Genomic DNA, 14,258 nt, shown 5'->3' with positions numbered 1-14,258 from the left:
CTCATGGAATAAGACTTTTCTTAGAGAATAAATGTATCATGGAATATAATAAATTTATACTGAATCTCGTTGAAGACAAAATAATATCTACTGCCACGGATATTTGTGTAGGTTGCCATGCGACAGATCAACAATCATACATTCGTCAGCAGTTTCACAAAAATCGGTTATTGATACCGGGGGTTTGCCGTATGAAATAATTTTAGTTCTGAATAAATTTTACATAATAACAACTAATATCGATGTAAGTGATGGCTTAGTTAATGGTTGTGTAGGAAAATTAGTGTACATAGAACGTGGCGATAATGATGAACTTCTACGTTTATGGTTTGAATTTCCCGGTAAGATAGGTAACAAAATTAGGAAGAAAGCTTCACATCATATTCAAACTCTTAATATCAGTAGGACAGCTGTGCCGATGCTCAGGAGATCTTATTATTATTGATGTTATGTGATTATTAAAAGATGATTTTAAAAATTCAAATATGATGTTTTTTTTTTATTTTTATCTTAATTGCCTACTCATACAATATTAAAAGTTTTACTTCAATCGCGTGTGATCTTTACGCGCACTCTTTTTTTTTTTACCTTTCTATGGGTTCCGTACCAATGCTTATGCGTTAGACGGCGGTGCGGCACTTGCGCGCTTTGACATTTCGTCTCTATGCAGTTCAAGCAATTCGATTTGCAAAAAAAGTTCAGAATTTACAAAATATGTCAAAATGAAGAAAGCATTTTTCTTTTCAAAAAATTTTGTTTTCAAAAAAAAATTTTTTTTTTTGAAAATAATTTTTTGCCAAATTTATAGTTTCTCAAAAATCTATTTTTTTTCAAAAATGTTAATTGTTTTTAAAAAAATAATAATTTTTGGTACGGGAAGATCCTGCAATTTGCCTTAAGGCACGATGCCTTAATTGCCTCAAGACAGAATTCCACTTACAGCTAGTTTAATTTACTAAATTGTATGCATTTTTCAGGGATTCTCCAGTTCTTCGAGTGCTATTCCACGCTGATTCCGCTTCTCGAGCCGTGACGTCGCCACTCTCGTCGCCTTTAACGTCGTCCTACGCGTCGCCAGTGACGTCGCCCGTGTCCCTGCCGCTTAGTTCGTCTCATGGTGGTCAGGCCGCTACGGTGACGGGAACCGACGTGTGCGTAGCGGTCCACGTGACTCTCAAAGATAAGCGAATGATAACCGCCGCTTGTAAAGTCGGCAGAGAAGGTGTTTGTTTAGCGCAGGTTTGTAGAGCAGAATGATTTTATTGCTGTACATATTATGCCGTGGTATTTATTGTGTTTTAACCATATTATATTCAGTAATTACTAGGCTTTATACAAAAACCGGCATTTTAGAAAACCGGTATTCTAATAGCACTTTTTCAAAGCCCAGTTTTAACGATTTCGAGTTTTGATAAAAGTATTTGCTGGAATAATGTAATAAAAAATCCAAAGAAAATTTTGGGTGATTAAAATCATTTTTACACTGAAATTATTTACTATTTAATATCATTGATAATATTTTTTTAATGCAATTTAATAGTACAAAGAAATATCAGTTTTTCAATAGTAGTAACTTTCAACTTTCATATAAAGGTGTAAACATTTTTAACTTCCCGAAGGAGAAGTTTATGTTTTCATCAAAAGATCCGACTCGCTAATTTTATGTTTTCTCGACGTTTCAAGCCATTCTGAATCGAATGAGACCAAATTTGGAAAAAGTATGTGTGTGTACGTGCGTAAATCGACGTTTACTCGAAAACGGCTAGATCGATTTCAAAAATTTAAAAGCCATTCGATGTATCTCGATGAGGACTAGCGTTTCTGGGTCTTGTGCGACGATCGGCCAGGCCGCTTCTTCGTAAGTCGCAAACATTTTCGTCCGCGTTTTAGCCCGCAATTCTGAATCGATTTTGAAAATTTAAAAACCGTTCGATAGATATTGATCGGGAATCGTGCTGATTAGTTTTTGATAAAGATCGGCCGGGCCGTTTTCTTGTAATAAAAAAAAAATTCGGCAATTTTTATGATTTTTTTTTGACGGCAGTTTTGTAGATCATACTAAAACATTACGGCCCTACGACAAGTCGTTTAATTTCAAAAATTCGTCAAAGTTTGCAAAAATTAGTATCGTTTCTTTTGGCATTTGTCAAAATTAAACCTTTGATCGACGTTTTCTCAAAAACGCCTGAACCGATTTTATAAATTCAAAATCCATTTTATGTATCTCAATGAGGACTATGATTTGTCAGTTTTGTGAGACGATCTGCCGAGCCGTTTCTTTGTAATTTGAAAAAAAGTGTTAAACTCTTGGTCCACATTTAAGCTCAAACTACCGAATCGATCGATTAGTTTTAGGTGAAAATCTACAATTTTCTTGTAATTAAATGTTGAAAAAAAAATTGAGTCGATTTTTATGGAACTTTCTTTGGCGATATATATCATGGTCTTATAAAACTTTTCCATTTTCTTGTAATTAAATGTTGAAAAAAAATTGAGTCGATTTTTATGGAACTTTCTTTGGCGATATATATCATGGTCTCATAAAACTTACTGAAATATTTAGGCCTTACGACAAGTAATTTAATTTTAAAAATTCATCAAAGTTTGAGAAAATAAATAGTTTTTTTGACGTTTGTTAAAATTAAAATTAGATGATTCACTTGGTATAACGATAGATTACTTGGTTTTAATCAACATACTAAACCATTAACGTCCTACGAAAACTGGTTCAAATATAAAAATTGCTGATTTTTGAAAATTTGCCTTTAGAAAATTCTCCGAGTTGACGTGTTAATCACTGTGAATACTTTTGTTGAATACTGACGTGTTGACACTCGGAATACATTTAATCACTCATAAATTAATTTATTTTTTATTGATTAAGTCGATTATTTACACATATCGGGAAGTTCATAAAACTTGCCTCAAGGCTAAATACCAATACCAACTAGTTATAATAGTGAAATGAAGGAAGGCTATCGATTTGATAAGGTATTTTCATTAATCTGGTACATTTGTCATTTTCAATTTTATTTTAAGTGTGATTAATATATCGAAAACCGCATTTTCTACTAAAAATACGGTTTTCAAATTTTGATATTTTTAGTTGTTCCCGGTTTTAGCCTGAATAAAATTAGTCACCTTATTTGAATAAAAGAAACGCTCGCACTTAATAACATATCGGTTAACGAATGTTTTTTTTTACCAGGTTACCATTCCCCATTCTTGGTGGCCTGCCTTGCCTCCACCTGAATCACATGGAAAGCCTTCGTCGCCACGAAAATCGCCACCGCGCTTGCTGCGAGTATCATACAGCGTACTCCATGCTGCGCCGCAGGATGCGCGCACCTCCGATGGTTCACCAATTGTCGAGGGCTTAGGTGAAGGTACCGGCGAAGGAGTTACTGAAGGCGGCCCTTGCGAAGGCAGGGTTCAGATACAACCGCCAACGCTACTGGGAAATGTACCGCTCGTGCCGGCGAGGTAATAATAATAATAATTGGTAGTCCACCCGAAGACAGGTCCACGAGAGCACCACACATCAATAATTCCATTTCCTGCTCTTGTTTATTATTCCCATCGCCATTTCTTTACCACTATTAACTTTTTTGTACCCTTTTATGCATTTTCCTTTCTACGCGTCTGCTTCCATGATTTCTGTCTATTCTTGGTCGTGTGCTTCGGCTTTTAGTTTTCTGTATTTTCTGATTTCGCATAAGTTATCAGTAATCTGCATTCTTTTTTTGCCAATCTTTTGACGTCGTGTAGGAATCCCTCTTTTTGCAAATTGGATCCTATCTAGTTTCCCTTCCTTTTAATGATCGCGCTCAGTAGAATTCTTTCATCGCACACTCTTTTCAGAACTTCTATATTTGTTACCTTATCTTTTTATTTTGACTTCTTCATTCGCCTCTAGCCCCACATTTTAAAACTTTTCAGATAGTTTTTATCTACAAGAAAAAAATTAAAGTCTGTTAGAGGTGATTTTTTAACTTCTACCAAAAGCAGACCAAAAGATCCATCAGTAAAAAGAAAAGACTTGCATTTGTTGCAAAACCCTCTTTTTCTGTTGTGAGCCCGGCGAAGATTGTTTACGATGTCTGATTTGTACCCTTTGCTGTCATAAAAATTAGCATCTCAGTATGTCCTTACCCTATATATCAATTTGTCCGTACTACATGGGCAAACGTATTTTTGTGATAGGTTGCATTTTTTCTTTATAAATATATTATTATGATTCCTACTTAATTAAAATACTATCTTAATTGTAGTCAATAAACCAGAATGAGTAGAAACGATTGAGACTCGCCATATCGCCAATTAAATAAATAAGTATTGTGACGATGTTGTGACGGGTTGAAGCTCCCTTCTAGGGGATTGCAATGACTGCCAAATCTTATATTTTAGCATTGTATCCCCATTACGAAGAGTTACCTCAACACTCCAGTCGCCCGCTAAAGTACCTGTAATTACCTGTGGGGGTTAGTAGCTACTATGCGAATGAAACCAAGATTACTTTTATAACTAAATCTATTTAATAATTAATAATGCATCCTGTATGTATTTGTGGAACATGACTGTACTTGCATACCATCATGTTCCCTAACTAATACCACTTATTCTTATATCATTCTTATTGCGCTTATATGGGTAGATGGGGAGAATAGCTACAGCTTATAATTTACATGATTTGACCTTTAAGCTGGACCTGTCTTGTAATAATAATATTGATTATCGTCCCAATATCATTATAAAACAAAATACTATGTAATTTTGTTCGTACTTCCACTAAACCCTTTTTTCTGTGAATGCATTCGACTATTATGATAATAAATTTATTTTTATGACAGTGAATGATTTAAGTATAAGTAGATCGAGAATAATTTATCAAACAGGATTCGAAACAACACTTTTCACGCTACATGTGCATTTATATCAAATAGAAACAAGCTCATCAGTCACCCAAATTCACTCGCAAACTTCTTAATAACAGAGAACTATCGACGCAAATTGAAAAGAAAAGCGCCACTTGATCTATGTCATCAATTTTCCTGATAAAGATTGAAATAACTTAGTTATTATTTATAAGAAATTATTTATAAGTAAATAGTTAAGATTATATCATTATCAATAAAATATTGGAATATTATAGCGAATGGGAAAATAACAATTGAGTTATTGTCCATATAGCATACAATGTACCTTTACCTTTACCGCTGACAATTGTAAATTCCCAAAATTTACTAAATGTCTTTTAACTGGACAGTTGTAAATCAAATAGACAATAAAAAAAGATGTGCATTTATATGCGTATAAAGACCCGAACTAACTAAAATTAAAACCGAACACTAAAATTGGATTTTGGAGCAGAATAACATTGACTACATTTCCAATAGAATAGTTGTTTAAGAAAAACGTATTACAATATTTTTCTAACAAACCTAATTTTATTCACAGAGCTGCGTACAAAGAGCTGAGAGCTGACAAAGCGTTAACGATGTTAGTTCCACATTCGCCGTTATATCCTTTGTCTAGAATTCATGTGCCAGTTTTTCTGCAGGTGGTTTCTGGACAAAACGGCGAACAAACTGACAGCAAGCAAGACAATGAAATTAAAGGATTTGTCATTAGGTAATTTTGTCGTGCATTTTTTGCTTTTAATAAATATTAAACCATTTTAATGTACAAATAATTATTTTTTTGTTTAAATTAAGGTTCAATCATTTTTTACCGATAGTTTTTAAGAAGAAACTGCAGTTTCTTCATCATCGCTATGTTATTATAAACCTACCGACACAATGTGTCGAACAGATTGACCGATAATTAAGTTATATCTTTTATTATTCATTTCCGACAATCATTGATTTGTTATATTATACTTTATTCGGCTTTCTCACATTGTTTACAAATTACTTTAGTCTGAAATGTTTTTACGCAAAATTTTACGCAAAACTATTAGTTTTATAACTATTGTTTATTTAATAAGTTTTTCGTACTCCAAAATCTGAACTTATGGACGATGATGTGAAAACTTGGTTTTATTGAGATTTTGAATATCATCGCCAAGTTCGGAAGCTAACTGGAACAAAAAATTTTTTCACTTAAAATCTACGTATTATCCATTTATATCCAAAAAATTGAAAAACACCTAAAGTGTGCACCACTCTTCGACGGAAACAACTTTCCAAATAACATTATATTTCACCGGTCATATTGATCACCCGCGCTAGTTTGGCCACATAACTTTTTTTCCCGGAATATAATAAAAACAACTAAAATCAAAGATTGAAGGAAACAGTTTTAGTATATTCTGTATTAGAATTGTCATGACATTTTAACGTTTGAAAATGTCTTAGTTTTACAAAAAGGATCATTTGACTGGCGTTGGCAAGTTCAGTATTAAATACACATCAATTCTTACTTTTATATGCTCAGTAAACGATCTTTAAAACATTTAAAACATAGATGGCATAATAGATCTACTATAAAATTGCTATTCACAATGAAATCTTAATTTTTATCCAAACACATTTTATACAAACCGGATAATATATATATAGCGCAACTTTCGATCGAAAGAGCTATTTGCATTAATATACTTATGTTCTTAATAATATGATGTTCAGAATTGTCTTATATAAAAAATTCCGCATCAACTTGTCCTATTTACATTGAAAATGTTAACACTGGTTAATATAAATGTCATCATCAATTCAATTTTAGTTTGACAAAATATATTTTTTTAATCATTTTCCAGAGCTCGCGTGAAGGCCGGTCTCAGAATTTTAAGCGCAACCGCCTCGACGGAAGATTGGCACATAAATTTCGAAGTAAACGCCAAACGTACTGTTGCTACCGTTACCGCCGACAAAAAGGCCAAGGACTCTCGGAAGGACATCGATATGGACGAATCTCAGCAAGATGCTAACAGGTTAGTTAAACATGTAAATTTTTTCCTAATCTCATTATTTCATTGTATGAATAAAGATGAGGAGCGCTTGAATTGGCATTAATGTAATATACGCAAATGTTAACTTTTTACTTTGAACTTGATTTTATTCAGGTGTTATTATCATTATTAATTTCCCGTAACCGATTTTAATGATTCAAAAAACATTCGATTTCAATTGATAGCGAGCTGATTAGTTTTTGGCAAAAAAGTCCTATATATTACAGTTCTTTTTGAGAAATAGGATTCGGATGATTTAGAAAGCATTTTGTTTGTGTTGTGAGTGTGAAACAAGGATTAGTTTTTGAGAAAGGCAATTCTTATGGATTTTAACATTTCAAATTTTTTTCTTTTAATTTTCAAAAACTTTTATTTTCAAATATCGAAATTGATTCGGTTTTTAATTTTAATACTAGCTAAAATTTTAAATCTCATTTATATACTTGAAATAAATCATTTTAACTTTGCAATTCAGTTTATATAATTCTTAAAAATATGAGATGGGTCCTTTAATTCTAATTCTCAAATGACTTACCCAAAAAGATACCCAATAGATTGTAATTATTGTTAAAATAATTGCAAACACATTATTTTTTTAAATTACTTCAAAGTTGAGTTCATAATGAATATAATAAAAAAATAATACTGATCTGACCAACACAACTGGAGATAATTAACATAATACAGAGGAAGTTCATAAAAATTTAGAAAATCAGCAATATTTCAATCGTAAATATCAACAAAAAAAATGTTCGCCGGCAAAATCTTGAAATTCGTGTCAAATGATTTTATCTATAAAAAATATTCTAAAAGCCAATTCTAAAATGTCACTTTTTTACCAAAATCCGTACGATTTGCAAAAGAATGATGGATCAATTCTGTGATCAGTATGTATCTAATATTATTATCACCGCCATACTCAAATGTTTAGGAACCCAAAATTTGATAGTTCAGATTTTACCTGTTCTTTAAATTTATATACATTTTTAACTTCCCGAAGGAGAAGTTTATGTTTTCATCAAAAAATCCGATTCGCTAATTTTATGTTTTCTCGACGTTTCAAGCCATTCTGAATCGAATGAGACCAAATTTGGAAAAAGTATGTGTGTGCGTGTGCACCAACACGATTTTTTGCCGTAAATTGCCGTTTTCTCAAAAACGGCTGGACCGATTTCAAAAATTTGAAAGCCATTCGATGTATCTCGATGAGGACTATTGTTTGTCAGTTTTGTGCGACGATCGGCGAAGCCGTTTCTTCGTAAATAGCAGAAAAGTGAAAAGTTTTTCGTTCGTCCACGTTTTAGCCCCCAATTCTGAATCGATTTTGAAAATTCAAAAATTGTTCGAAAGATAATGTGTTGGGTTGGGAATCGACCTGATTAGTTTTTTGGTAGAGATCGGCCGGGCCGTTTTCTTGTAATAAGGTGTTAAAAAAATTTTTTTCGCCGATTTTTATTATTATTTTTTTGACGGTAGATACCATAGTCTAATAGATCATACTAAAATATTACGGCCCTGCGACAAACCGTTTAGCTTTAAAAATTCGTCAAAGTTTGCAAAAATTAGTATGGTCTTTTTGGAATGTGTCAAAATTAGAACTTTTATCGACGTTTGCTCAAAAACGCCTGAACCGGTTTCAGAAATTTAAAAACCATTTGATGTATCTTGATGAGGATTATCGTTTCTCAGTTTTGTGCGACGATCGGCCAAGCCGTTTCTTTGTAATTTGGAAAAAGGTGTTAAACCTTTCGTCCACATTTAAGCTCATAGTACCGAACCGATTTTAAAAAATCAAAAACTGTTCGAAAGATATTAGTTGGGAATGATACTTATTAGTTTTAGGTGAAAATCTACTGAGCCGTTTTCTTGTAATTAACTGTTGAAAAATAAAATTATGCCGATTTTTATGGAACTTTTTTGGGCGATATATATCATGGTCTTATAGAACTTACTGAAATATTACGGCTTTACGACAAGTAGTTTAATTTTAAAAATTCATCAAATTTGAGAAAATGAGTAGTTCTTTTGACATTTGTTAAAGTTAAAATTAGATGATTTACCTGGTATAACGATAAATGCTTGGCGTAAGGCCGTAATATTTGCTTGGCGAACATACTAAAGAATTAAAGTTCTACAAAAAACTGGCTCAATTATAAAAATTATTGATTTTTGAAAATTTGCTTTTAAAAAATACTCCGACCGGGTTGACGTGTTCGATTTTCAATAATGTGTAATAAATCCACTTCGAATACTTTTAACTACTCATAAATTAATTTATCTGTAATGAATTAAGTCGATTATTTACACAAATCGGGAAGTTCATGTAACTTGCCTCAAGGCAAAATACCAATACCAACTAGTTTATCTTAATTTAAAACTAACACTATACCCAATTTTAATTCGATGCGATTATTGAATTATATAATTCAAATTGAGAACATTTCCGTTTAAATAATATGTCAATTTATTCTATATGAAAATCTCATCTTACATCTCTTTTTTGTATATTATATACAGTACTCATATCCATTCGTTAATTGCAATTATTCTAAGAGCAATAAAAGAGTTTTAATTTCTTAATTAGCCTTCATCGTTCGTTTTTTATAGCTAGTCAGTGTAATGCAGCTCCATATAGCTTGGATATGCGTCAAACGTTGATTTTATTTCACTCTTTTTAATACTTTACATCTCAATTAAGGTAATTGAACCTTGCTTTATCAATGAATATAATAAATATGAAATGTAATAAAAAATGTAATCTTTACTGTTCTAGTTTATTGGTAATCTATTGTTTGATATAAAGTTGATTTACTTTCAAGATAATCTAATATATTTATTGATTTAATTTTTGATATGCATACACAAAAAAATCCGATTTGCTATTTTTTTGTTTTCTCGTTGTTTCAAGTCTTCCTGAATCGAATCAGACCAAATTTGGAAAAAGTATGCGTGTAGGGTAGAGCGGGGCTAGTTGAGCATAGGGGCAAGTTGAGCAATCGAAATATCTCAAAAACTACTCACCGTCTGTTTAGGCATTATATGGCGGAAAGATAGAGATTTGGAAGAAATAAACATCCCGCGATCGCTAGTGGCCGCTGGACAAATGAGTGAGGCTCACGGCCGTTTTGTTTATTTTGAGACCAAAAAGTAAAATCGTAATTCATCACGAGTTTTCGTCTGGTTTAGTCAAATGTTATTTATTTTTAATGAGGTAAATGTTATTCTTTCATATAATTATAGTACTTTTAAGATGCACAGAGATTCTGGGTATATTACTTACGTTTTTTTTTATAAACTTACTTTTATTTCGAAATTCCGAGTTGGGGTTAGTTGAGCATAGTTGCTAAACTTGTTCTGTCACTAAGACAATTACCATTAACTTTCAGAAATTAATTATTATTTTTAAAATTTAAGCTAAGTCTATTAGTAATAATGATTTTAAACAAAAATACTGAATATAATGGTAAAATTATTCCAAAGATACGATATTGTTTTGTTGATTCTGCTTTTCGTTAATTATTCAAAGCAAATAACTTTAAGTTTTGTTTTTTCTGTCAATAAAGAATATAAATATAGAACTGTTTATTAAAAACTTATTTTATTTCATCACTAATCGACATTGAACCTATGATTTCATTATACTTTCTTAGTGCTCAACTTGCCCCATCTATGGGGTACATTGAGCATACTTGACTTTTTGCATTTAAACAGCTGTAGTTTTTAAATTTTACTTATTACCAAAAAATAGTATCAACACTTTTGTTAAGCGATAAATAGCAAATCCATTAAGCCGTATAGAAATTTATTTAGACTTTTCATTGAGGAGCCACATCCGTTTAAGAAAAAAATTGCTCAACTAGCCCCGCCCTGCCCCATGTGAGCCGATTTTTGATGTTTTTTTTTCTAAAATAATGCGATATGTCGTTTTCTCAAAAACAACTAGACCCATATCAAAAATTTAAAAGTCACTCGATATCTCGATAAGGACTAGCTTTTATAAGTTTGTGCGACGATGATTCGAGCCATTTCTTTGTAATTAGCAAAAAAGTGTAAAATTATTCGTTTTCGTTTTAGTCCAACCTTTTTATACGATTTTAAAAATTCGATAGATATTGATTGGAAATCGCGCTGATTAGTTTCTGTAAAAGATCGACCGGGCCGCTTCTTCGTAATAAAAAGTTTTTTTTTTTGATGATTTGGATGACGATAGATTTTGTAGTCTGAAATAACATACTAAAATATTATAGGCTTTTGAATTGAATATTTTATCTCTAATTGCTGAATCCTAATTCTTATCAAGTTATTACGTATTCGTACCGCAAAGTTTATGCAAATTTCCAAAAATGCTACTTACAACTGTTTTTGGAATAGGTTTTGTGCAATTGATATTTTTACCAAATTTTTTTGTTTCTTGCCTTTTGAAACTACAAAAAGGGAAATACCACTTACAGTTAGTTCCATTATTTTATTATTTATATCTTATATGTATCATACTTTATATGTTAGTCCACGGTAGAATATTATACACGAAACATTTCGTTCATGTTTTATTAATACGATATGAAGTACGTGATGTTTTAATGGATCACTAAGTAAATATTATACACTATCTTGAGAAACATCATCATAAAAAAGATACCATGGTATATAAAATAATATTTGCTTCAAATGTTATGAGATAATATATGATTTGAAAATTATGTTCATACAAGTGAATGGATTTAACCGTGTAAGGTAAAAATATGTGTTATTATAAGGTGAAATATGTGCTTATATTTCTGTCTTTTTTTAACTCCCCGTAGGGTAAGTTATAGTAATGGGCCGAAAATCGAAAATGAAAATGTTTGCACACAAAAAAAAATTATTTGTGATCACTTGCTTTTAGCAAAATGATATTTTTATATTTAACATATGCAAAGTTAAACTTTATTAAACTTGTATGCTCATTTTATTTAAAGAATCTTTGTTTATGAAATATGAAATATATTACATATTTTCATATTTATTGGATAATTCTAGATTTTTTTTGGATAGAACGTACGCGCTCAAATAATAAATATTAAATTACTTTTTTTAACTTCCCGTAGGGTAAGTTATTGTAATGGGCCGAAAATCGGAATTGAAAATTTTTACATTTCTCGACGTTTTGAAGGTTTCTGAACGTTTTGGCATACCTCAGAAAAAATGGATGTGTGTGTGTGTGTGTGTGTGTATGTATGTGTGGATACAAATTTCCAGTCACGTTTTAGGGCGCACGGATCAACCGATTTGAATGATTCAAAAAACATTCGATTCCTATTGATAGGGAATAGAGCTGATTAGTTTTTGGCAAAGGCAGGTCCAGCCGTTTCGGAGATACGGAGCAAAGAGTGCAGAGAATAAAAATCGAATTTTTGAGCGAACGGAGTATCCGATTTGAATGATCTAAAAAACATTCAATTAGTAATGATTGGGAGAAGTGTTTATTAGTTTTTGGCAAAGGCAGGCCCAGCCATTTCGAAGATACGCTAAATATGTAAAAAACCATTTCGAAGATAAGCTAAATATGTAAAAAATGGCAGTTTTTGAGAGAACTAAGCGTCCGATTTAAATGATTCAAAGAACTTTCTGCTTGTCTTAACAAAATAATTGATTTTGGAAAAAAAAATTTGTTCTATTTTTTTTTTTTTTTTTTTTTTTTAGTATTTTGTATATCGAAAATATTTCAGATTTTATTTTTAATTCTGACTATAGTTCTAATATACTTCACAAATAATTTCAACTCTGCAATTCGGTTTATATAATTCTTATAAATATTACACAATGTTACAATATTTATAATAATCTATTTGAAAACATTCAGTATTCCTCGAACATTTCGTTACGGTGCGGGAAGTTCCAGCAATTTGCCTTAAGGCACGATGCCATAATTGCCTCAAGACAGAATTCCACTTACAGCTAGTTTTGCACTAGTTTCATCACATTTACTAAGCTCTTGTACGGCGATTTTACTAATTTTAGATTAGATAAAGTTTGATTTTCGTGCTTTAAAAGTACCGAAAAAAGTAGAGCGAATCCGTGTTATAGAAGTACCGTGTTATGCGGGGGTTTCTTTGCTAAATTTGCAACAAAATTATATATTAAATTTAAAATTAGTCGATAATAATAACGCAAATTGTTCATACTACCTGTCAAAAATAACGCAGTTGCACAGTTTTGTATATTTCGGGAGCTATGATAACAATATAATATGCTAGAGGTTCACATGTCCAATCGAGAAAAAGAAATATTATATTTTTTATTTCAAGATCCTATTGATAAATGCCTGTTACTAACTTACCCCTATTTTAATAAGCCTCTAGCCACTTTACTATAATATAATTAACATATATGACACATTTTCAATTTTGACATCGACTGAGTTTAATCATTTCTACACCGAAATTCTAAACAATTATATTTTGCAGTGTTTATATTATCGTATGACATGTTAATATGAATCATCAATTTAAATAATTGGATTCGTTTGATGGGATGTTGCAATAGTTCGGTTGAGTTGATTTTTTCCTAAAAACATTATAATGGCGTATCACGTTTAAGTAATATATTTTTAAGAACGAACAACTCACTGCAAAGGTTTCGTTTAGGTTGAATTTATTCATGAAACACCATCTGTATGCAAAGTTCTTCCAGCGGGTTATAACTAAGATGAACTATAAAACTACACGTCGACATAGACAATAGTATTTCTCACAATCAGTCTATAGATACTTGAGAAAAAACTGAATATAAGCACATGATTTATTTTTGCTTCTTCAGCTTTCAATATGCAAAACAAAATAATTCTTTTAATTTCAGAAGTATTGTTTTCTATTAATTGTTGTTTTGAATTTGAACTTTTTTTTCCAAATGAACTATAATTATAATGATAATGCTATGCGAAGAAAATCGCAAATTTGTTTTTTTTACTGGACCTTCTTACAATTGTACGCTGATTTCAAATATACATTTTTCAAATATTCATTTTTTTGTAGCAACCTTCGTTTTTGAGTTTTAGAGAATTACTCTCATTAGTAATGTAAAGCGTTGCACTTTAACATATAATTTATTTGCTATTTTTGGTGTGGCTTCGACTCTAAGACCTTGTGTGCATAATCCAGTCAGTTGGTGAATGTGTTTTCAACAAATACTGAAATCCTCTATGGAACGTTGTAAAAGCAGTATATGCAATCTAAAACATGGGTTTGTTATACTATTGCCAAAATTGCGTAGTGTTTAATGTACGAAATGATAAAGTAATTCTACAATTTTAACACCTCCATCATTTGAA

General features: G+C 31.4%; 1 protein-coding gene across 1 annotated transcript in view; it reads left to right on the top strand.

Annotated features, from left to right (window-relative positions):
* The window catches only part of LOC113385494, a 296,450-nt gene that overhangs the window by 232,703 nt on the left and 49,489 nt on the right, over positions 1-14,258 (top strand). The window contains exons 4-8 of the mRNA XM_026623351.1: positions 978-1,239; positions 3,209-3,344; positions 3,411-3,483; positions 5,458-5,631; positions 6,758-6,931. Coding sequence (XP_026479136.1) covers positions 978-1,239; positions 3,209-3,344; positions 3,411-3,483; positions 5,458-5,631; positions 6,758-6,931 — 819 coding nt within the window. The remainder of the gene's footprint in view (positions 1-977; positions 1,240-3,208; positions 3,345-3,410; positions 3,484-5,457; positions 5,632-6,757; positions 6,932-14,258) is intronic.

The sequence above is a fragment of the Ctenocephalides felis genome, unplaced genomic scaffold (assembly GCF_003426905.1).
Source record: "Ctenocephalides felis isolate EL2017-DRISC unplaced genomic scaffold, ASM342690v1 CF-g0.4_SCAFFOLD_03571, whole genome shotgun sequence".
NCBI lineage: Eukaryota > Metazoa > Arthropoda > Insecta > Siphonaptera > Pulicidae > Ctenocephalides > Ctenocephalides felis.
The sequence above is the reverse complement of the archived record's forward strand: the minus strand, read 5'-3'. Positions and strand labels throughout refer to the sequence as shown.